At 36.7% G+C, this 23292-nt stretch overlaps 1 protein-coding gene across 3 annotated transcripts in view; it reads right to left on the bottom strand.

Annotated features, from left to right (window-relative positions):
* Positions 1–302: 302 nt before the first annotated feature.
* The window catches only part of LOC308636643 (heparan sulfate glucosamine 3-O-sulfotransferase 3A1), a 95373-nt gene continuing 72383 nt past the window's right edge, over positions 303–23292 (bottom strand). For all 3 annotated transcript variants that reach the window (XM_081272226.1, XM_081272225.1, XM_081272227.1), the window contains exon 2: positions 303–1738. In XM_081272226.1, coding sequence (XP_081128352.1) covers positions 1117–1738 — 622 coding nt within the window. In that variant the 3' untranslated portion in view covers positions 303–1116. The remainder of the gene's footprint in view (positions 1739–23292) is intronic.

Here is a 23292-nt window from a genome sequence, read left to right as displayed (position 1 = left end):
TCATTAGTACTAGCTCCAATGTTAACAGTGAGATATTACAACGAAAGGTTGATTTTCTTTCTTCAAAGCGAGAGAAGGAAAAATGAGATTGGTACTGGAGGTTCTAATTGAAGTGGGTCTCTCTTAAGAAAAAAAAAAAAAAGATAGCCCAAAATATAAGAATCCAGTGATTTCTGGCAAACTCAAGTCAAGTATTGGTCAGTTAAATTTTTGTGTCTCAAGGTATTTTGATCAGCCAATAGCTAAGACTGGCTCTCCAAAGAGGTTGTGTCCAGGTCTTGGTGGTTTTCTGGAGTACAACTATGTAATGATACTGGATGCCCTAAGGCTAGCCTGGAACTCAGAAAGCAATAAGAAATCTCTGTCTGTCCCTTTTCAAATCATCCTAAAACTAACTTCTAAACTGGAAAGTTTAGTTCTCATTCTCCCTAGAAAAAAGTGACACAGAATAGAAAACAAATGGAAAATGGGATTTTGTCCAGGATTCCTCATCTGGCCTTACATGATTTAACCTCCCTGAGACTCAGTTTCCCTTATCTGTAAAATCTGAGATTATGATCCCCATGTTCTATGTTCTTATACCAACCTTTTAGTCCTATAAGGATCAAAACATGTAACTGAAAGCACTATAAAAACCTTGAAGTGATGTGCAAATATATAGTGTTATTAAATGATAAATGATTTATGAAAAAAATGTGGCAGAAGAAGAAGGGAGAAAAACATAAAGATGGATATTAATTTTATCAGGGTCTTGTATTAAAGAGAGAGAGAGAAAAGGGATGGTGGGAGGGGCGGAGATTACCCTCATGATTTTCTTCAAATTTTTTTTAATGGAAATTAAAATGCATATACTTGATGACTGGGTATGTAGAACATAAAATAAAATTGAACGTATTTATATGAGAGAAGGAAGGTTTCCTTTTCTGTTTATCCAAATGCATGACGTCGATTGTACATTAAGATGGGGAGGAGGAGTGAACAATCATTCATTGCAAAAAAAAATACTGAAACAAATATTGTCAGCACAAATATTAAACTGCCTTTTCTCTACCGATTGGTAAAAAAATATATTATATTTCCATACTTTTTTTTTTTTTTCTTTTTAAATTATATTTGTTATCCATCCCAGCCGAAGTCGTGCCCGGTCATCTGGTAGAACTTCAAGTTGAAGGGCCGGTAGAACTCGCGCAGCCTCTGCACCACCTCCTGGGCGATCTCGGGGTGGGTCCTGCCCTTGGTCTTGCCCAGGCAGTGGGGTTTGCTGCTGCCCTCGGCCTTCTTCAGGCAGGGGAAGCCCTTGGTCTTGTTGAAGTAGAAGTGCTTGTCGGTGATGATGCGCTTGAGGCCCAGGAAGTCCTGCACGCGGCCCAGCTCGCCGGCGGGGTCGCTGATGAGCCGCTCGCCGCTCACGAAGAGCATCTGGCCGATGGGGAAGTGGCGCAGCCAGTGCTCCAGGTGCTTGGCGTAGATGCCGATCTGGATGGCGCTCCACGACGTGTCGATGAGGCCCGTGCTCCTGTTTTTGAACGTCAAGCTCTCGAAGGTGGGGATGTCGGGCCGCTTGGAGAGCGTCTGCGTGTAGTCCGAGATGGCCCTGGTCACCGGGTCGCGCACCACCACGATGAGCTTGGTGTCCTTGGACATGGCCGAGATGCGCGCGGGCGCCTCCCGCGTGACAAAGTAGCTGGGCGTCTTCTCCATGGTGATCTGCCCGTCCAGGGTCCTGGGCATCAGGTCCCTGTGGAAAGCAGAGAAGTATCTAAGTTAGTGACGGAAGAGCTTTACCTTTACGTACCGAGGTGGTTTCCAAGGACAGGCAGCTCCGCCTGCGATCTAATCCAGACTTCCTGGGTTTTCCAACTGCACCTCCCCATTTACTAACTGTGCAGAAGTCACATAATCACTCTGACCTCTAGGTGCCGCATGCATAGAGTGGAGAATAATGTCGCCTTTTTCATGCAGTTGTTAAGATGATTAGTTGAGTAAATGTACCTCAACAGCTTAGAAATGTGCTAGGCACAGAATAAGTACTGTTTTTATTTTATTTATTTTAATATCTGTTAAGGTTTTTATTTTATTTATCTTAATATTTATTTTTTTAGTTATAGATGGACACATATCTTTATTTTATTTTTATGTGGTGCTGAGGATGGAACCCAGTGCCTCAAGCATGCTAGGTGAGCCCTCTACTCCTGAGCCACAGCCTCAGCCCAAGTTTTCATTTTTTATTATGGATCTACAATGCTGGGAGAAAATAACCTTGGTCAAATTCTTTAGGTAAATCAGAATACTCTGCTAATTAACATGATCGTGACGATTTCTGTCTTGTTGATTCTTCCTCATGAGTAATAGAACCATTTTGTCATGTTTGAATAGAAATCTCACCAGAGTCTGGATAGAGCAGTAATAAACCCAATTACACTGCTATGAGATTGTATTAACATATTCATGCTCTTCCTATCCATATTTTATTCTATTTCTGGTGACTGTCCATCTTGTCCCTGACACAATAATCCAGTAATTTCTCTCGGAGTCTTCCTATGGACAAAGCAATGATATTTAACATGATATCATAACATAGAGTTGTCCTCCCTTATCCACCATTTTTCTTTCTTTGGTTTCAGTTACCTGCCCTTGACTGTGGTCCAAAAATATTAAATGGAAAATTCCAGAACTAAGCAATTAATAAATTGTAAATCATATGCCATTCAGAGTAGCATGATGAAATCTCACCATGTCCCACTCTGACTTGCCCAGGATGTGAATTGTTCCTTGGCCCAGTGTAGCCATGATGTTCGCATTCTTATCCATTAGTCACTTGGTAGCAAATTTAGTTAACAACTTGACTGTCACATTTGGCAGTGCTTTTGTTCAAGTAACCCCTATTTTATTTAATAAGAGCCCCAAAGTGCAAGAGCATCAGGTCACAGAAATGAATGTACAGATTAACTCTGGTACTAGGTAACAGAGCTGCAGGGCATATAGGGAAAAAAACATGAGCAGGAGAGAGAAAACCTATTTGCTCTTCCAATTTAAGTATGGTTCCATTAAAAGCGTTATTTATTTGAAATATGTGCTGTGTATTTTTTCCTAACATTAAAGCATTGTCTTTCTAATTCCAAGTTTTCAAAGAAGTAGATGTTGCTCCAATCAGTATTAGATAAAATGATTTTGGGAAATTTATTTCAATGACTCAATGTGTTTTGTCCTTTGATCTATTGATAAAAGAATCCCACTTATAAATATCCTTATATTGCATTTACATTTATTCCTGGAATAAACTCTGTTGTTGATGGTGTGCTGTTAGTTGCATATAGTTTTGGATTTGACTAGTCGTTATTCTGTTTTGAAGTTTTCATCCACATTCATTAATGAAACGTTCCTGACATTTTTCTTCTGTTAATAGCTTAATCAATTGTTAGACTATAAATTATTCTATACTATTCTACATATAAAATGGGTTGAAACCATTCCATATTTTTCTGTCTTTTAAAGATTTAACAAAATAATTTTCTATAAATGTTTCTTGGCAGTCATCTACAAAGCCATTTCATATTCCTATTCTGGGGAATGAAAGTAGCAAAGATAATATGATCTTTAAATATTTTCCTCACTTTCTTGTATACGTATTAGCCTTTTTGCAATGCTCTGCCTTATGTTTTGGTGATTTGGGAAATCATTATTTTTCTAAAAGTCATTCACTAAGTAGCTAGAGTTATATCCCCATTTTCAATCATGTTTTTGTATTTTTTTTTTCTTTCCTTCTATCTTCTTGGTTCAATTATCTTTTCTAATTCACTGATCTTCATTTTTATTTTTCTAATGTCTCTATTTTTTAAAGTTATATTTTTTATAGTTCTTCAAACTTATTTTATGGATACTTACCTCATTGATTCCAATTTATCTTTTAAGTAATAAAAGCATTTGCAGGCTATATTTTTCTCTTCAGGTACAGTCTTAGTCAAAAATCCCCAAAGCTTTGACATGCATTCTTGTTATTATGGTAACTAAGTCAATATTTAGTGATTACATTTTACAGTTTGATTTCCCTCTTGATTCAGGCAAGCATTATCCAGGGGTGTGCTTATTTTTAAATCTGTTAATTCATCATCTTATTAATTTTTGTAATCAGCGTCTGCTATGCATTTGCAATGAAAGGACATATATTGTGTTGTGAGTTTGGCTTTGTAACTGCCTCAAATTTTGTCCCACTTATACCCTTATGTCCTGCTTACACCCTTTAATGAGCATCCATTGTAGAAAATGTCAAACATAGAAGTAGAGAAAATTGCAAACTGAATTACAGGTACCTTACATCCAGCTTCAAAAATTAAAAACTATAACCTTTTTCATTTATCAATCCCCTCATTTCCATAGCCCTACCATGTCAACTGGATTATATTGACAACACAGGTTAGCATATCACTTGGTTTGTAAATACTCCATCTGCATGATTAGCTGACACAAATCCTGCAACTTTTATGATGACCTGTCACTGATAATCCTTTCCTCTTAATGACACAGTTTTTCTGCTACTTCCATTTTTTTTCGGTAATTTCAATGAGGTTAATTTAATCTTTTGGGGGAGAGGGTAAAAAGATCATTAGATATTTGATTTCTCTTGCTTTTATAATGGTTAAAAGAAATTTGCAATTTCTTTTTTTTAAACATAACTGTGATGTTCCTCACTAGCCACTATGAAATATACCTTAAAGTTTGGGTTTATTAAACAAAGAACAGGGAGTTTGAGAGGGGACACACATTGTCCTTTGTCACCTATGCATGCCTATTCCATTGTATGACTCTGGTCCTAGAACTGAGAAGTTGGTCAGAGTAATCTTCTTTGCATTGTAATATCCTTTTTTTTTTAATTTTTAGATTATTTTCTTATTGCAGTTTGGATTTTAGTATCCAAATTTTGTCTTTCACAAAAAAAGACAAAATGCAATTTCAGCCATGCAGAGATGGCTGAAATTCTCTGAAATTTGTCCAAATGCATGGAAAATTTTCAGGCTATAAAAAAAAAAGCAAACATCAAATACATGAAGTGATAAGAAAGAAAATTGTTGATTAAAAAAATATAATAAGTCAGCATTCCTTCTTCTTTCCTATAATCTTTGGTTTTGACTACTTTATTTCAAGTCTTGGCCAAAATCTAAAGTCCTGATAGCTGATTTCACTCCAGATCTCCTGGATGGCTTCTCTTGGGGGGTGGGGTGGGGGGAATAAGTACACTTACCACTCCGCTCAGAGATTGAAGCTATAGATTATGCTGCCCCCACCCAAAAAAAATACTAAGATCTCTGAAAAAAAAAAGAAGCCATACTTTAAATTATTTTAATAGAGTAGGGAAAAGAGCTATCCCAAATAGGAGTTTGAAGAGGAAGCAGCTAAAATAGGATTTTAAAAGGAAAACACATGAACTATATACCCTCATCTGCAGGAGAAGGAGAACTAACTGGTTAGCATGAGGTGGGGGGAGAGTTGGGCTGAACTATAAGCTGCCTGCAGGTTACTTTTTTCAAAAAGGATAAAGTGATAGTCTAAATAAATCCTAAACAAAATTTAGATTGTAAAAAAAAAAAAAAAAGTTGCTTTTTTTTTTAAATGGTCACACTGCAGGATTCTTTACATTGTAATATCCTTTTTTCAATTTTTAGATCATTTCCTTATTGCAATTTGGATTTTAGTATCCCCCCAAAGTACTCATCTTTCACAAAAAGACAAAATGCACGTGAAAATTGCAATACTGCATTTCAGGTATTTAGGAAAACTTGGAAATTGTCCTTTTTTTTTTTTTAATCTGAGTAAGGCCCATGTTTTGACTTGACTCAGTGTAAACACATGGCCCAGGATGGGCAATGAAGAGTCTGTTTCAGTAGAGGGAGAGGTTTTTAGAAATACCAGACAGGCTATGGGAGAACAAGGTGTGTGAGAAGACACATGGTGTTTCCCTGAAGGCAAAGCAGGTGAGAATTGAAAGGTGGGAAGATGAGGCCCGAGGAGGACTTTATTTCCAGACTATGTAGTATATAGATTATTCCAACTTCAACTCTAAATTATGAATAGGGTTTGAAGAATTCTATAATAGGTATGGGGGTGGAGAATGGGGTAGAGACCAAAATTACCAGAAGAAATTAGAAAGGAATAGTTGATTTTCTTAAAGAAGTCAAACATAAGCAGAGCTTTCACATGCAAATTAAGGATTATTACAAGATGAGTTATATACATTTGTTCTTTGCCTCCAAAGAACTCAATAACAATTCACCATAGCCCCAATTGGAAAGCGGGCTAAGGGTCCACCAACAGATGAATCGTAGGCAGAAGGTGGTAAATCCATACAAAATGGAATATTATTCAGCCACAAAGAGAAAGGAAATTCTATCATATGCTACAAAATGGATGAACTTTGAGGATATCACACTAAGAGAAATAAGCCAGTCACAAAAGGGCAAATACTGCCTGGTTCCACTTATATGAGGTAGCTAGTCAAAATCATGGAGTCAGAAAGAATGATGGCAACTAGGGGCTGGGAATGGGGAATTGTTTAATGAGTACACAGTTTTAGTTTGCTACGACTAAAAGTTTCAGAGATTGACTGAGTAACAAAGTGCACGTATTTAACGCTACTGAACCTAAAAATAAATTAAGCATAGTGAATTTTATGTTATATATAAATAAATAATATAAAATATATATAAATATATAATATTATATATAAATATATTAAATATATAAAAATATATATAAATATATATATATATATATTATATATATTTATCTAAAGTTTTGTTAAATAACAAAAAAGAACTCAAGAAAGGAAAAAGGCTTTAATGGCATTATAAGATTTAGTTACACAAAGGGTCATTTGGCCTTCCAGGTAATTAAACATGAGAACAAGTACTAGAGGAAGCTGTGGTTTTTTCTTTCCTCTTCCTAGACCAAAGAAAAATAAAATAATTCATGACATTTTGTGAAGTTGATCTGAAATCAGAAAATGCAGTCTGGGGCCTATCTCTTCCCACTGCTTCTTGGGTGACCACGAGCTAGTAATTTAATGTCACTAAATTCTGTTTATTCTTATCCGAGAAAAAAACCAAGCCAAATGTCCGGGAAATCAGGATCTTAATGGAAAGCCATGCCTGCGAGACCGTTGTTACAGAGAATACACCAAGCATTGTTCTTAAGAAAGTTAAGTCCAGTGCTGTGATCTCCCCACTGCAAAGGAGAACCCCATTGAGCACAGATAAGAAGGGTCCAGAGGAAGTCAGAGATAGACCTGGGGCATTCACACATCTGCCCATTTGATGTTTAGACAATGAAGCAGTCTGGTTTGAAGGCCATGAGCTGGCCGCTTTCTCTGGAAGGACAGAGACTAGCTTGTTATGGTGTGAGAGACAGGAGCTTAGTTTCTAAGGGGATACTATTTCCTTCCATACACATCCATCAGATGCAAACGCCATGCCACCCTGCTATGCTGCAGATTTCATTTTTGATCTGATCAACCGCCCTGGGTAATCTCTGTGGGCCAAGAGCTGTTTGTGCAGCTGTCCATCTCTGTTGTGGGAAATGTTAGGACCACGGAGGAACCATGATAGACAGGCTAAACAGACCGTTCTTTTCTATTCAAGCCCTGGACCAAGTCAGTAGTTTAAGGTTGGAGTACTAAAATGAGGCTTTTCCTCTGACATGCTGCTCATAGGACGGACCTGCCTCATTGACGGTCTAAGAGTCACATCCTTCCTTTGGATACAACAGCCAATACATTCCTGCTGGCCACACCATGACACCTCTATGATTAGGAGCACCATCCAAAGGAGCCTTCAGTAGCATGCAACAACACGTATTTGTTATTTATCTAATAGGTACAATATGTATTAAAAAAAGAACCCACCATTGCCTCACCCTTCTTGAAATCCATTTGGGCCATTTCCACTAAATTCTCACTACCCCCATGTTGTCTTCTCCCTTCTCTACCCTCTCTCTAGAATTGCTATTGGACCTTTCTGTAAGTAGCCCCTCCTAAATAAATAAACAAATAAATACTTCTTCCCCTATTGTATTTTTTAATAAATAGTGTTTTGTCAAAGGGTCCTTCCAAAGGAAGAATAAAGATTGACCTCTGCCTCTTACTATTCATAAAAATCATCCTATATTGTTTGCCTATGTAAATATGAATGAAAAATCAATGAAATGTTTGGAAGGAAATCTAGAATAACATGATGATTTTGGAAAAAGAAGATTTTTAAGTTTTATTAAAGGAGTGACTATAATAAAAATGACAAATTAGACTAAATTAAAAATAAGGACTTTTGTTTTATCAAATGGTACCACTAACTGACCAATAGGCAAAATTCAGAATGGGTAAAACTATTTAAAATACATTTATCTGATAAAAGTCATCCATGGTGTGCAGAGATCCTATAAATTAGTCATAGAAATTTAGTCACAGGAAAAACTAAACAGCATAAGAAAAAAAATTGAACAAGAACCTTGAATAACAACTTCATAGAAGGGACAAAATTCAAGAGTTCAATGAGCTCATGAAAAGGTGGTGACTTACATAGCTGTCCTAGAGATCAGGTAAGTATTATGATCCCCCAATTTTTCTTCCTAGCTGAGATTCAGAGCAGCTCAGAGCATGTTGAATTTCTCATAGTCAAAACATGGAAGGTGGTGGGGATCTTCCCAAAGCTGCTACAACATTATCTCTGCTACATCAGATAAGAGGTAGTCATCAGTCAAAGGAGCTCAGACAAAGAGTAAACACACAATGGTTCAGATGGAATAAATTCAACAGATGGAGAACAGGAGAGCCTGAGTTATCCAGAACATAGCTGAGAAGATCCTGAAAGACCAAAATTCTTAACACAATAAAAATGAGGTGAAGGAGTTTACGTGTTTGGACTGGGGAGTCGTATGAAATAATACTGAAGAAATGATGTATGGTTACCATCAGGGATGCATCAAATCTGAGGCAGGGTTCCAGTTAGAGTGGAGCAGGAAAAGAAGGCAGGTGGCCTTGCTAAATTGCTGAGGCTGGCTTTGAACTCTCGATCCTCCTGTCTCAGCCTCCCCAGCCACTGGGATTACAGGTGTGCACCAATGTGCCCTGCCTAAACCATGCAATGTTGAAGAAGTCACTTTCAGTTTCTTCATAAGCAAACATGATCCAAGTTTGAGGATCTGAAGAGCTGGATTAGAGGTGATCATGAGAAAGTCAGGGATGGGTAAGAATAAGAGACATGCTTCGGGGTGAACTGATTAAGCTGGGGAGCTGATTTCTGAACGGAACCCCAGAGATGTTTACAAAGAAGATCTCAAAGTTTGAAAGGTAGAAAAATGATAGAAGATTTTACTAAAAGGTCCAGTGATTTTGTAATCCTTTCTTCACTCCAAAATAGAAACAAGCTTGTAATTTTCTTTTTCAATAGAGTGAAACCTACTTTCAAACAGTAGTCAGGATTTCTTGTTTCAGGAGTCTAATGGAGACAAAACACCATTGGTTCTATTCTAAAAACATGGCTCAGTTAAGTCACATATCCCCATGAAGACAATGTGGTTTTGGAGAAAAGGGATAAGAATTTCAGTCTTTTTCTGCTATTAATAAACTGTGTAATCTTTTTCCTTGCGGGGAGTGGGTTACCAGGGATTGAACTCAGGGACACTCCACCACTGAGCCACCTCCCCAGCCCTATTTTGTATTCTATTTAGAGACAGGGTCTCACCAAATTGCTTAGAGCCTTGCTAAGTTGCTGAGGCTGGCTTTGGACTCTCGATCCTCCTGCCTCAGCCTCCCCAGCCACTAGGATTACAGGTGTGCGCCAATGTGCCCTGCCTAAACCTTGTGATCTTGAAGAAGTCACTTTCAGGTTCTTCATAAGCAAAACAAAGCTATTGTCCTCATTGTCTCTAGAAGTGTTCACCTCTAAGATCCCACATGGGGCTTGGGACTTTAATCCATTGTTAATTCCTCAAACTTAAAGTTCTGCACAGCTTTGTATGGTTGTGTTCTCAAGTGCAATTCCACCAATCAAATCAAGAGATTTGTATGAATAATTATGCAGGGCAATTCCACATCAACAGAATTGATTTCAAAAATCAATGAAGCCTGAAAGGAGATAGTTCAGATAATGGATGCCAAGAGAAAAAGCGCTGAGGTTAGTTCAAGTGAAGTCTAACTCGGCACTTCCCTTGTGCTTGGGGGCAGGAGAAAGACCAGGAAGTCCATCAGCTTCACGGTCTTAGTGTATCTGATAAGGCAAGTTTGTGACAAAGGAGAACTGTGTCTGTATCATGCTTCCCCCACGCCTGGAACATCAAAAAAGATATCACTCTGGAAGATGAAGTTCATGGATTGGGCTACAAGAAAAATAACAGATGCAAGGCAGCCAGGAATTCAAGTTCAAAGGCTTTAGGAAGACTGTGATAAAGACAAAAGCAAACGCATATTTATTAAGCTTTTACCTTGGAACAAAGACCTGGTGTCATATTCCTGGAGTCTCCCAGCCACAGTGGAAAACTGGAATTATTTTCCTAATTTCACAGATGAGGACCTAGGTTCGGGAGATAAAATGGCTTGTCCAAAGATAAATGGTCATGAATAAGAGGGAGAGAGTGAAAACATAGGTCTGTTTAGTCTTAAAGTACATGTTCTTTCAATCTCCCCCAAAAGCCAGGCAGCATGAGCGTGACCCACCATTGATGTCACTAACAACCGACTTTTGACACTCTGAAAGAACACATTTGAGGACTAAGTACACGGCTTCCCTATTTGTTGTAGAATGCAAATCACCCTTCTCTGAATCTCACAAGCATCTAATACACATAACATGTTTTTCAAAAGCTGTCTTCTGTCTGGGAAGAATGTACTGCCAGAGGAACTCCCGAGTTGTAATGCAAAAGCAATTTACCTTGAGGAATAAATAAATCTGGCCCCATATACACATACTTTTTTTTTCTTTTTTAGTCTGCACAGTTCAACAGGACCTTGTGTCTGTTTTTGTAAGCCTCCAACAGCAGCAAATGCTAGAGAGAGCATGCTCTTTTCATGGCCACCGCATGAAGGCAGTTCCAGGGGGTCCCTGATGGCACGTACCTGGGAGGGGAGGAAACTGTTGCAAACACAGGGCTGTCAGCCCACTGTCCCTGGGGCCAAGCCCCACTCATATTCATATTTCTTTTCCTGCTGTTGCTATGTGAGACCTCACTCAAAACGTGACTTGTGAGGCTGGAAAGAAAACTCCCTTTAGATGATGTTTGAGTTGGCTTCTGTAGGAGAGGAAGATTGAGGTTTCTGACTGGCTCCCACACTGGCCAGCCTGGATGTGCAAGTCCAAGAATCAAACTGTCATCAAGCTAAACATCCGATTTAGAGGCTAGACTCTTTGCAGTGCTACGGATAGTAGATTCCTCCCAGAACTCTGAAGGATCGAGTAACGAAAAGAGAAAAAAAAAAATGGTTCTGACTCTCACCAGGATTTATGATATGATATGCACAAAACCAGAGCCGATTTTAGGAAAGCAATACAACGTTCCTTGAACTCCAGAGGAGGAGAGACAAGCTGAGAATTCTTGATTGCTAATTTTGGGAGGTTGCAAAAAAAAAAAAAAAAAGGACAGAGAATGAATACATCTGTGGTCAGCTCAGGTCTAAAAGCTATCTTGAGAGGGAAGAGGTGAGAGTTATTTTGATGATCAGTTCAAGGGAAAAATCGTTCATGTTGATCCTTGGAGTTTCCCAAGTGAATCCACTCATTATCTCATTCATTGCGGGAGAAATTTTATAAATAGAACCATATCTTACAAAGCTCATTGCTTCACCAGCATCATCCCTTCTATGATTACTTCATTGGAAAATTCATGTATCCCTAAGATTTAAATTATCGTTTATAACATTGTATGCACTGTCCCAAACTTTGTTTCAAGTGCGCTTATGAACTAATGTGCTCCTTTTAGCTACAGAGCCTAAGAAGCCCCTTGGAGAACATAGATACATGTCATGCCTCCCCATAGTGGGGGCCCGTCTGTCTTAAGATACTAGTTGTATTCGGAGCAAAAAGTAATGATTATTCTTCAACCCACTTGCATTTCTCTAAGCAAAGTGCCTTCTTAAATTTTTTTTTTTTTTTAATCTGGGTGTATATCTTGTCTTATCCTTGTCCTGCACCTGGTACTTTAAAAAATACTAGAATTTTTTTTTTCAGAGTTTGTGATTAAAGAATTTCATAAGCACTCATAGACAAATGGAAACAAAGAAACCACAACCCAGATACTGACAAATGAAGAGGTTGGGGAGTGCACCTTGAACTTCAGTGTGAGTGCCCAAAGATAGTAAAACTTAAAAGGAGAAAAAGATCATTATACTCAGCTGAGTTTCATTCATTGGAAGTAATATCAAAACAACATTTTTGGATATGCAAAGATCTAAAAACTTAACACCTGTGTAAATTTTGGAAAAACCAAATTTACAAGTTCATTTTAACTGAACAGCAGAGGGGTGGGGATGTAGCTCAAGGGCAATGAACTTGCCTAGTATGTATACAGTCCTCGTTTCAAAAGCAAACAACAAAATGAACAACTAAAAGAGCAAAATTAAAAACCACAGAATGAGGAAGTTGGAAGTCTGTGTACAAAAAAAAAAAAAAAAACCCAAACATCTAAAAATCATGTAGAATAAAAATAGGCCCTTAGGAATTATTATTAATGCAGCTATAAAAATGAGTACAAATAGCAGGAACGAAATAGAACTGTACTAGTTAGATCTAGAATCTAAAGTCTGGTATTAACAAGCCCTTAGAAGAGCCTGTGTGTAAGAGAGAGAGAGACAGAGAGAAATGGGGAGAGGATAAAGAGAGAGAGGGAGAAATAGAGACATTACAAGCAGAAAGAGAAGAAGAAATCAAGAAGGTGTATGTGTGTGGGGGAGAGAGAGAGAGAGAGAGAGAGAGAGAGAGAAGGTGTGTGTGTGTGTGGGGAGAGAGAGAGAGAGAGAGAGAGAGAGAGAGAGAGAGAGAGAAGGTGTGTGTGTGTGTGGGGAGAGAGAGAGAGAGAGAGAGAAGGTGTGTGTGTGTGTGTGTGTGGGGAGAGAGAGAGAGAGAGAGAGAGAGAGAGAGAGAGAGAGAGAGAGAGAGAGAGAAATCATCCAGAGACAGAAAAGTTCAAAGTCTGCTGTTTCCTAAAAGGCTCCAATGAACATTAGAACTAGGAGGAGCCTCAGAAATTCCCTAAAATTCAGCTCCTTAATTTTACAGATTTGAAAATTCTGAGAACTGTCTTTTTCTATAGCCAAATGGACTTGAAGCTGGCCTTAGATTCTGTCTCCTGACACTTAGGTCACTGTTCTATCTACATGTTGTCATTCTGCCATAATTCTGGAAATATAATGTTCCCAGGGCTCCACCACCCTGAAGTTTCAAGTCCCTGAAATATAAAATATTAAATTCATCCATGGAGGTAAAATTCCCTGTCATGTTTTGAACCAGGAAAGTTATATTAAATGTGTGTCCTCACTTTAAAGGGAGAGCCAGTTTTCTTCCACTTATCTCGTACTTTTGACCACAGTATAGGGTCAACAACTTAGAAGAGGGAAATGGAATTCTTAATTGAAGTGGGGAGATCAGGACTAAGGGGAGGCATTCTCTCGAGTCCTTGGTCGCTGCCACAGCAAACCCTCCCGACGTAGGCTCATCTTGGCTCCTGACAGGAGTTTTATAAATGATTAGTTCAAGAGCTGCGCTATCTGCTTTTGTGCTACTAGGGACAGCTGCTTCAGAATAGAGTCTTTTCATCAGCCTGGAATTATCAGGTCTCTGCATATGTGCAGCTGAAGATAAAGGGGGCAAAAAACGTGCTTTTCTTGTTTGGAAATCAACAATCAAAGGGCAGTGGAGAAGCTAAGAGAGGACCATGATTAAGATAAATCTGAAATTTTAAAAAGGATCTTTGTTATATTTTGGCCATGATAGGTATTTCTTTTTCTTTATTTTTTTTCCTTTTTTTCTGTTTGTTTTATTCTGTTCATTAAGATCTAGACACAAAATAGGTGCTAAGTCAGAAGGTCTTTTAACTTTGAAATAGGAAAAAGGATCTTATAGGCATGATTTTAGTGGTGGTGTGGGACTTGGACTACCTGGTTATTCTTTCTAAAATCTGCTGTGAGTACTCTAGTGAATATTTCAGCTTCCTTGAACAAGAAAAATGATATACTTTGTGTCTAAGATCCAAACAGAACTTCTGGAATAATTTCACTCTTATGATAAAAAACAAATCTCCAGAATAAAAAGGTCATTCTGAAATGAGGCATCAGGCAAGACAACCTTCAGGAAAGCAACTGATGAGTCGCATCAGCACAAAGGGGTAAAACCACCTAGCCACAGAAAGTCAGACAAGGTGGATTCTAGTTTAAGTCCACAATTTAGAAAGAACCACAAATCACATATTCACATGCACAAATTCATTACAGGAATCATCACTCAGACATTAGCACCGTGCAACCTGCAGCCCTAAACAACCAATCTTGTGACTAATTCTGATCAGGCTCCAGGGAAATGCTTCTCCAAACACCTTGCCTTGTAATCTTCAAACCAAAAGTTCTGAATGCTGAAAATGTGCACAGGTTTCCTTGCTACAAACACTGAAGAGGAACAATGCTTCCAGAATGCACAAGGATTTAAGTAAGGTAAGTTAGCTAAGAGGAAAAACAAATTTAGCAACTTACCAAGTATTTTATATCAGGTAGCATGAAACCACTTCACAGTATTAAAGTATCATTTCCTAGTATTAATGAGTGTTCACTTCTTTGCTTCACCTCCTATTCTAGTAAATTGTCCTGGAGGAACTCACCCCTTACCCCAGTACTCACAGCATTTGCACATGGAGGCAGAAGGGCATTTCATATGGTGAAATGATTGGGGCTACCCAGACACTCATACATAGCTGGGTCTTGCATGTCAAGCATGACACTAATTCTTTCTATGGGCAGCTAGATGGATGTCAAAAACTTGAAACTAAGAACAGTTCTTATTTTCACAAAAATAATTAGTAAGAATCACAATTTTTAAAAAATTCATAAAAAGTCCATTTTAAATATTTGTATTTCAAAATTTTATACAGATTAATTATACTTTGTATTTAGTCTTTGGATTTTGATAGTTTACTTGGAATATTTTTGAGGAAAAAAAACAACTTTTGAAGACGTGAACAAAATTTCTTTTATTTATTTATTTACTTTTGGTATGAGGGATTAAACTCAGGGGCACTCAGCCAATGAAGCCACATCCCCAGCCCTATTTTGTGTTTTATTTAGCAATAGGGTCTCATTGAATTGCTTAGCACCTCACTTTTGCTGAGGCTGGCTTTGAACTCATGATCCTCCTGACTCAGCCTCCTAAGCTACTGGGATTACAGGCATGCACTATTGTGCCTGGCAACAAAATTTCTTAAATTTTACATTTATTTTAATTTAAAATTTTGATCAGAATATATTCCAGTTCATACACTTGCCCTTCAAAAAGTCTTTTTGATCAAGGGTCAATGAGCTATGACCCACAAGCTAAACCTAGATTTTTTTTTTCTATTATTGGATGACTTCATTTACCTGAAACAAAGATAATTGAGCCCAGAGTGGAAAAAAAAAAAAAAAGCAGCTTAAATGTTGCCAGAGACTGAAGGGAGGAGGAGGTCATGAAGATGTTCTGGAATTAGGTAGTGTTGGTGATCAGCTATTTCCATAAATTTTATTGAAACAAAGCCATACCCAATTGCTTATGTATTGTCTAAGGAGTTTTGAACAGGATTGAGTAGTTGTGACAGAGAACATATGGCCTGCAGAGTCTATAATATTTATTGCCTGAACCTTTTCAGAAAACATTTCTCCACCCGTGATTTAGACCATTACCGTCAATAGAATAAAATTAATATAAAAAAATCATGATTGTAACATAATTAGTATTTTGCTGAAATTGAGGGATGAAAAATAAATCGTGCTGTGTAAGTATATCATAGGTCATGATTTGTGTATGTCTTTATTTTATTACTCATCCAAACATTGCTGGCCATCAATGGAATACCCAAATGAGCAATAATAATTAAATTGAGTCATCTTTGGTATTTTGCCAACTTTCTGACATAAAAAAGAAACAATAGATTGAAGCCTGTTTTTTTTCTATTTTGTTGTTATGAAAGAATATTTGTCAAAATAGGAGAATAGACCGTATTTCGTTTAATCGTATATTAGCTTGATTTATGACTTTTTAAATGTTTAGACATATGGTATGTGAGCCTTCATCTACACTTTTGTCCAGGGACTTGAAAATGTTAAGGGTGGACCTGAAGAAAATCCAACAGGACTCAGAGAAGCCATTATAATGAAAAGCAAGGCAGACAGATAGGGCTTTTGGTTCCCAATAAGCCTGAGGGCTGTCAGCAAACGAACTTCTCAAACAAAGCACTCTACTTGCGCTCAGAGGTTCCACCACAGCAGAGATGTCACCCACATCTCACATCTGACTGACTAAACAGGGATCCCCCTCTCAGCGCAGGAAAACAAAACATCACAAATTCTAGGATGAGACCAGAGAGAACACAGTTGCCTTCCAAATGAGCTTTTTCTTAATTAATTAAACATTTTTTTTAATCACGCAAGTGAAAAAGGTCCATTAGAGAAAAATTAGAAAATTCAGAGGGGCACAAAATTGTCCACAATAAAATAACTCACCCATCCATCTGGTGTAGCATTTTAAAATACACCCATCCAAACTTTGATCTATTGTAGATCTTTATAATTAATTTACTAAATAAAATGATATTATCTATATATTTATTCTAAATTGCTTTTGACCTTAGGAATAAATAGAAAACATCACTCCTACTATTAAATCCATTTCTACCTCATTTCAAATGATTGTGCAGTATTCTACATACTAAGTGCCAATAAAGTGTTTAATGAATCCTATATTGTTGAATACTTAGCTTGTTTTCGAAACCCATATTTTTATTCACATGTTTATTTCCTTGGAGTAGAAATAATAGCATGCCTATTTTAAAGGCTCCTGAATCATATTGCCATGTAACTTTCTATATGATTTTGTCTTCTAATGTTGCCATGTTATTTTAAATATTTTAGTTCTGCTTCAGTATTATGTGTTTTCTTGTGTACTCATTAATACTGTGTTATATTGCATGATTGCTACCAGTAAAGATAAGGGAAACTTTTTTCAATATTTAATATTTATTTTTAATGCATTAACATTTTCCCAGATTATTTATGAAGAATATGCTTTTTAAGAGCTATTTCCTGGTTATGTTTTGGTTTCATTCAGCTTAGTATTTTACCTATTATTTTCCACTGGCATGATTTTTTTCCCCTAGATTTTAAATATTTTCTTTATATTAATGTCATTTACCCCTTATTCTGGTTTCTCATTTCTTATTTCTCTTTTGTTCATGGTGTTTTCAATTTTCTATGATTTGAAATCTATCCATCTTTTTTCTATGTCTTTTGGTCTACCTCCATTGTGTTTTCTGAGTCTGGGCTTTCTTAACTTAATATTAAGTAAATAAATATCTATGTTTGATTTTATTTTTACTCATTTGGATATTCACTTTAAATTACGGTTGTGGTTGAATTCAAAGTATTTTTTTCTTTTGGAATACTAACCAAGTATGTACCCTTCATCCAGTATGCCACTGTGACAGATACTAAATTCTTTTATAACCCTCATTTTGTTCATGAACTTTTTATATTCTGTTCTATGTTTATTTTGGCACTAGTAGAACCCTCATTTAATGCAATTTTATACATCTCAAATCTAACAAGAAATTTTCTATTTATTCTACTTTCGCATGTAATTTACTGGATATATTCTCTTCCAAATGGACAGCAGAATTACAATTTTTTTCCCCTTTCTCTTCTTCACTTCCACTAAAATCTGAATTTCATGAAATGTCAGGACTAATTTGGAAAGAAATGACATTTTTACTATACCAAGCCCCATCAATCTAAGAAAATGATATGTTTCATTTATACAAATGTTCAGTTGAGCTCTTATTTTATATTTAAATTAGCATGTAGTAAAATTGACTTTTTTGGAGTACAACTCTGAAATGCAAAATATGTGTAGATTTGTGTAACTTCTGCTACAATCGGAATATGAGAATTCCATCACTTTGATATCGTGCAATTGCTTAGTAGTCTTACCCTCCCCTCAACTCTTACCTCTGGCAAATACTGATGTTTTCTGTCACTGTAGTTTCATCTTTCTGAGAATGTCCAATTAGTGTAATTTTATAACTTTTTGAGATTGGCTTCTTTCACTCAGGATAAAGCCTTGAAAATTCAGTCAGGCGGCTGCATGAATCAGTAGCTTGTTCCTTTTTGTGGCTAAGAAGCATTTCATTGTGGAGATGCATTACAATCTGCTTATCTATTTGCTGTTAGAGAACATTTGGATTGGTTCCAGTTTCCAACAGTTATGTACAGAATTATTATAAACTTTCAGTACAGATTTTATATGTAAACAATTTTTTTTCTACAGGCAGAAAAATAGCAAGGAAAAGAGTTCCTGGGTCATCTGATAGCTATATGATTAACTTTATAACAAACTGCCAAACTGTTTTAAAGAATGGTTGTACCCTCTTGTATTTCTCAGAGCAATGTATGAGAATTTCATTTTCCCCACATCCTTGTCAGCACTTTACATTGTCAAGTACTTTTTGATTATTTTTTTAATCTTAGCCATTTAATAGTCATGTAGTGATATCACATCGTGGTTTTCATTTACATTTTCCTAGTAGCTAATGATACAGAACATTTTTTCATGTGCTTATTTGCCTCTGTTGAATGTTTATACATGCACACACACACACACACACATGTGTGTGATCACTATATATTTCATATATAATTCATATATAATTTAGAAGTATTTTATTTGATAAGGGATTTGGAAATTTTTGTTTTTAGTTTGCAATTTTCTCTTCATTCTTTTAACAGTGTCTTTGGGTGAGTAAAATATTTCATTTTAATGAAGTCCAATGTATCATTTTATTTTGTGGATTATGCTTTAGTACACATATAAGAGTTCTTTGCTTATCCTCAGGTATGAAACCTAGGATGGCTCTTGTATAAGCAAGTCACCCACCCTCTTATTGTGATTATTCCAAAATATTTTCTATTTTTTACATCTTTTTTGATTGAGATATTGATGTTTCATTTTATCCAGAACCTTAAAAATTAAATTTTTTTAAAGACACAGACATTATATTTCCTATCCAGTGATCTTTTTGACACTCTTTGTCTTCCAATAAATCAAATAGATGTATACATTGACAGAATTATAGTAAGTAATGTCACATGAGCCATGAGACACCTTTGTGGTAAATCTTTCTATTGGTATATAGTTCATCATCAGTAGCCTAAACTAATATGTGAATCTTAAAAATGGGATAGGCAAGATATCTAAAATGTAGATGAAGATATTGATATGACACAATCCATATTTAGGCCACCTGTTATGAAGTAAGAATAAAAGAATGATGGGCTGGGGATGTGGCTCAAGCAGTAGTGCGCTCGCCTGGCATGCGTGCGGCCCGGGTTCGATCCTCAGCACCACATACAGACAAAGATGTTGTGTCCGCTGAAAACTAAAAAATAAATATTAAAAAATTATCTCTCTCTCTCTCTCTCTTAAAAAAAAAGAATGAAAGATCATACTGAGTGTGTCATGACAGATGGTCTAAACTTGGTCCCCCAAATCTGTCCTTAGATCTAAGTCTGACACTGGGACAAGTTCCGATCAATTTAAGTTATAAGTTCTTAACTTGAGTGCCAAGAATGAGTATCAAGAATCAGTGACCTTTCTTTCAATAAGTATATTTAAACGTGACAATGAGCATGTGAGAAATTCCATCAGATACTCTAAAAAGACCATCGCATTTCAATAAAGCACATTTGCATTCTCTCTACCTTCTCCTCTCAAATAAAGATCTCCTTAACTTATGATAGGAGATGTTCTGAAAGACTGCTGCAAGCTGGCAGGAAATGTCATCACATGGAAATGTAACACTTAACCTACGCACCACCCTGGTAGAGCAACACAGTACCGGTTGTTCACCTTCTCAATCTTGGGGCTGACTGGGAACTGTGGCTTGCTACAGATGCCCAGCATTATTAGAGGGTAACCTACTACATACACCTAGAACAGGAGAAGATCAAAATTCAAAATTTGAATTATGGTTTCTACTGAATGTGCATCACTTTTGCACAAAAGTCAAGAAATCATAAATAAAGCCACTGTAAGTTAGGGACCATCTGTATGTATAATTTACTGCTCTTGCCCATTAAATATTTATTAAGTGAATGAATAAATAAATACTTATCAAATTGCTAGTATGTAGCTAATGACAGGCTTGATCTTAAGTGCAAGATCTTGATTTAGCAAACATTTACTAAGTGTGTACTTTGGCCATTTATCCCCGTAGAAGATGTAACTACATGGGGAAAAGAAATAAAAGACTATGCCCCTACCTTCAAAGAGCTTACCATCTAGTTGGGAGATTGACATAATAGCAAATGTACCTCATTGGAGAGCTAATGTAATGGGAATGTTTATTACATTCACAGAAGGGGTACAGAATATGCCTAAGGGATTTAGAGAAGGCTTCATGAATAAAGAAGTATTTGATGCTAACAGATAATGAGAGTTGGCCTGTGAATGGCCTTCAAAGAATCTGATTGCATAGACCATAAACTTGAGAAAATACAGAGTGAATCAGATATGGAGGATGGGAGCTAATCACCAATCATGCTGTATGTAAATTCATCTTATCACAAATTTTCATTACAGTTTCTCAGGGCAACTTGGGACAGGGAAGATTTTAGAAAAAAACAATGTTTGAAGATATAGCAGTGTTAATGAATTGTGGCATATTCAGGGAACTATAAGTGACTCAGTCTTGCTGGACAGTAAATAATTTATAGAAAAAAAAACAGTGCACATATTATGTAAAAGACCGTCTGTCCATTGTAGTCCTATTTATAAAGTTCCCAACACAGGAAATATCTTAGTCATTTTCACCTAATCCATCATTAGAAAATAAAATGTTAAAAAGAAAAGAAAAACCTTCTGGAATATTCATATAATGTACAATTTTATAGTATTAAAAAGATGGAACTTCGTCTGGTTGTAATGACTTAAAAAGATCTGTAAAATAGTTCTAAGTCATAAAATAAGCCATGGGATAATAGGCTATTATCTTACATTTGTGAAAACAGGCAATAAGGAAACAATGTGTGTTAGAACACGATTCGGTAAGTCCCAAGTCTTCATCCTGCTTTTTATTCTTGCCCTTTCCCATGAACTTTGCGGCTTTTTCAACATGGGGGGATTTTTTTTTTTCATACCTTGATCTATAATTCATTTGTGTGACTTGCTTTGGTCAATGAAACATTAATAATTGTAATCTAAGATGAGGCTTGGAAAACCTCTTACATAGTCGGCTCTTACCCTTGTGCCTTGCCATCACAGTGAGGATATGTCTGGAACAGACTTCTGGAGGATGAAATACAAAGTTGAATCACCCTTGTTATCCCAGCAAAAGCCTCCTTAGATCAGCCTTCAGCAGCTGAGTCCCCAGCCATGATCAGCAGAGCCATCTGGTTGACCCATAGCTGACTACATGAGAAACACCAGCTGAGATCCTAAGCGAGCCTGGATCAGCTAAGCCCTGCAGACTTGTACAATAAATAACTCTTGTGTGTCTCTAAGGTTTTGTGGTAATGTTATGGAACATAGTTTAGTTATAGATAACTGATCTGCTGTATTTATATACAATGTAAGCTTACCAGAAGCATAGACAGATGCATACCAAGCTACTAACAATGGTTACCTCCAGGGAATGAAATCGTTAGCCACTGTTGTGTTTCCAAGCAGTGAACATATAGATGCATCCTCAGACATAGAATAGCTACTACTTTTGGTTTTATCCATTTTATTTCCTTAACTTATTCTTAAAATGCCAAAAGGAAAAAAAAAAAAACTAGAAGAGAAAAACAAGTCAATCCTGATAACTGCCTAGTACCCAAAGATTGTCTGAGTAGAGGTAGTTCTGAGATTGTTTGCTGAGTGTTTTAGAACACATCGTTTTCATTCTTGTCTACAATGCTGATCGTGAAAGTGTCCCTTCGTCTCTATATTGCCCATTTTTTCTTTTGCAAAAATGCAAGTCACCCTTATTGTGGGTGGGGAGCCACCAAGTTCATGATTGTGTCTATTATGACTAGGGAAGGCCCTAGTATAAGAGAGTGTTTAAAATACCTGAAACACTGAGCAAAAGTCTTACAACTGAGAGTGCTTAGGATAGTGATGATGACGATGATGGTGATATGGCAATGGTGATGATGCTGAAGGTCACAATGATTTTAGCCAATGAATAGCAGATCACCATAAGATCTATCAAACTCCTCTAGGTTGTTCTCGTTTGGCCTTCCAGATGATTAAAATAGTTCAGTTACTTTACAAATAACTATATACTGAGGTGTATGGTTATTTCATTCATTCATGCCAATGGTCTGAGAGAAGATATGGCTACTGTTCAAACTTCACCAAGTTCAGGAAAAAAAATGTAATTGCAAATTATTATTGATTCAATTGGTTCAGTCACCCTACGTTAAATTTCAACAAATACTTTTAACTGCTGGCAAGGCACTTAGAATAATGGTAGGCATCTAAAATATCAGAGAATTGTCTTCTGCCATGAAGCACAGATTTGTAGATTTCCAGTAGAATGGAAAAATCACAAGCAAATTGGTCAGGTTTGAGGACCAGGAGTGTCTAGTTCCATCTTCTAATAACTGTGTGACCCATAGTATCTTAATTTCTCCATATCTAACTCTGAAAAGCCATTGAATGGAAATAATGAAGGTACTTTTGCTATAGAAGTCAAGTTTGGTTATTTGCTACCAGCTCCCTATCTTTACCCTGAAATTATTAAAATGCCTGGGAAAGAAACATGGAGACTTGGTAGGCTGGTGGAATTGACACTCTATATTTTTAAACCAGAAAATTTTGACTCACTACTAGCTTTCTTTTCTCCAGTATGTTTTTATTTTCTCTCTGCTTGAGTAATAATATAAACAAGATCAGATATACTTTATTTTGAGCCGTTCCATTATCAGCCAATCCTCTTAAAATTATGGTATGTTGGAGAGGAAACAGATCTGTAGAAGTTATGTCACGCATTCACATATTGGGAGACGCTGGTGAGGAAACATAAAGTAACTTGTCAATGTTA

Source organism: Spermophilus citellus, assembly GCF_964194105.1.
Source record: "Spermophilus citellus genome assembly, chromosome: 17".
Taxonomy (NCBI): domain Eukaryota; kingdom Metazoa; phylum Chordata; class Mammalia; order Rodentia; family Sciuridae; genus Spermophilus; species Spermophilus citellus.
This window is presented reverse-complemented; position numbering and strand designations above follow the sequence as displayed.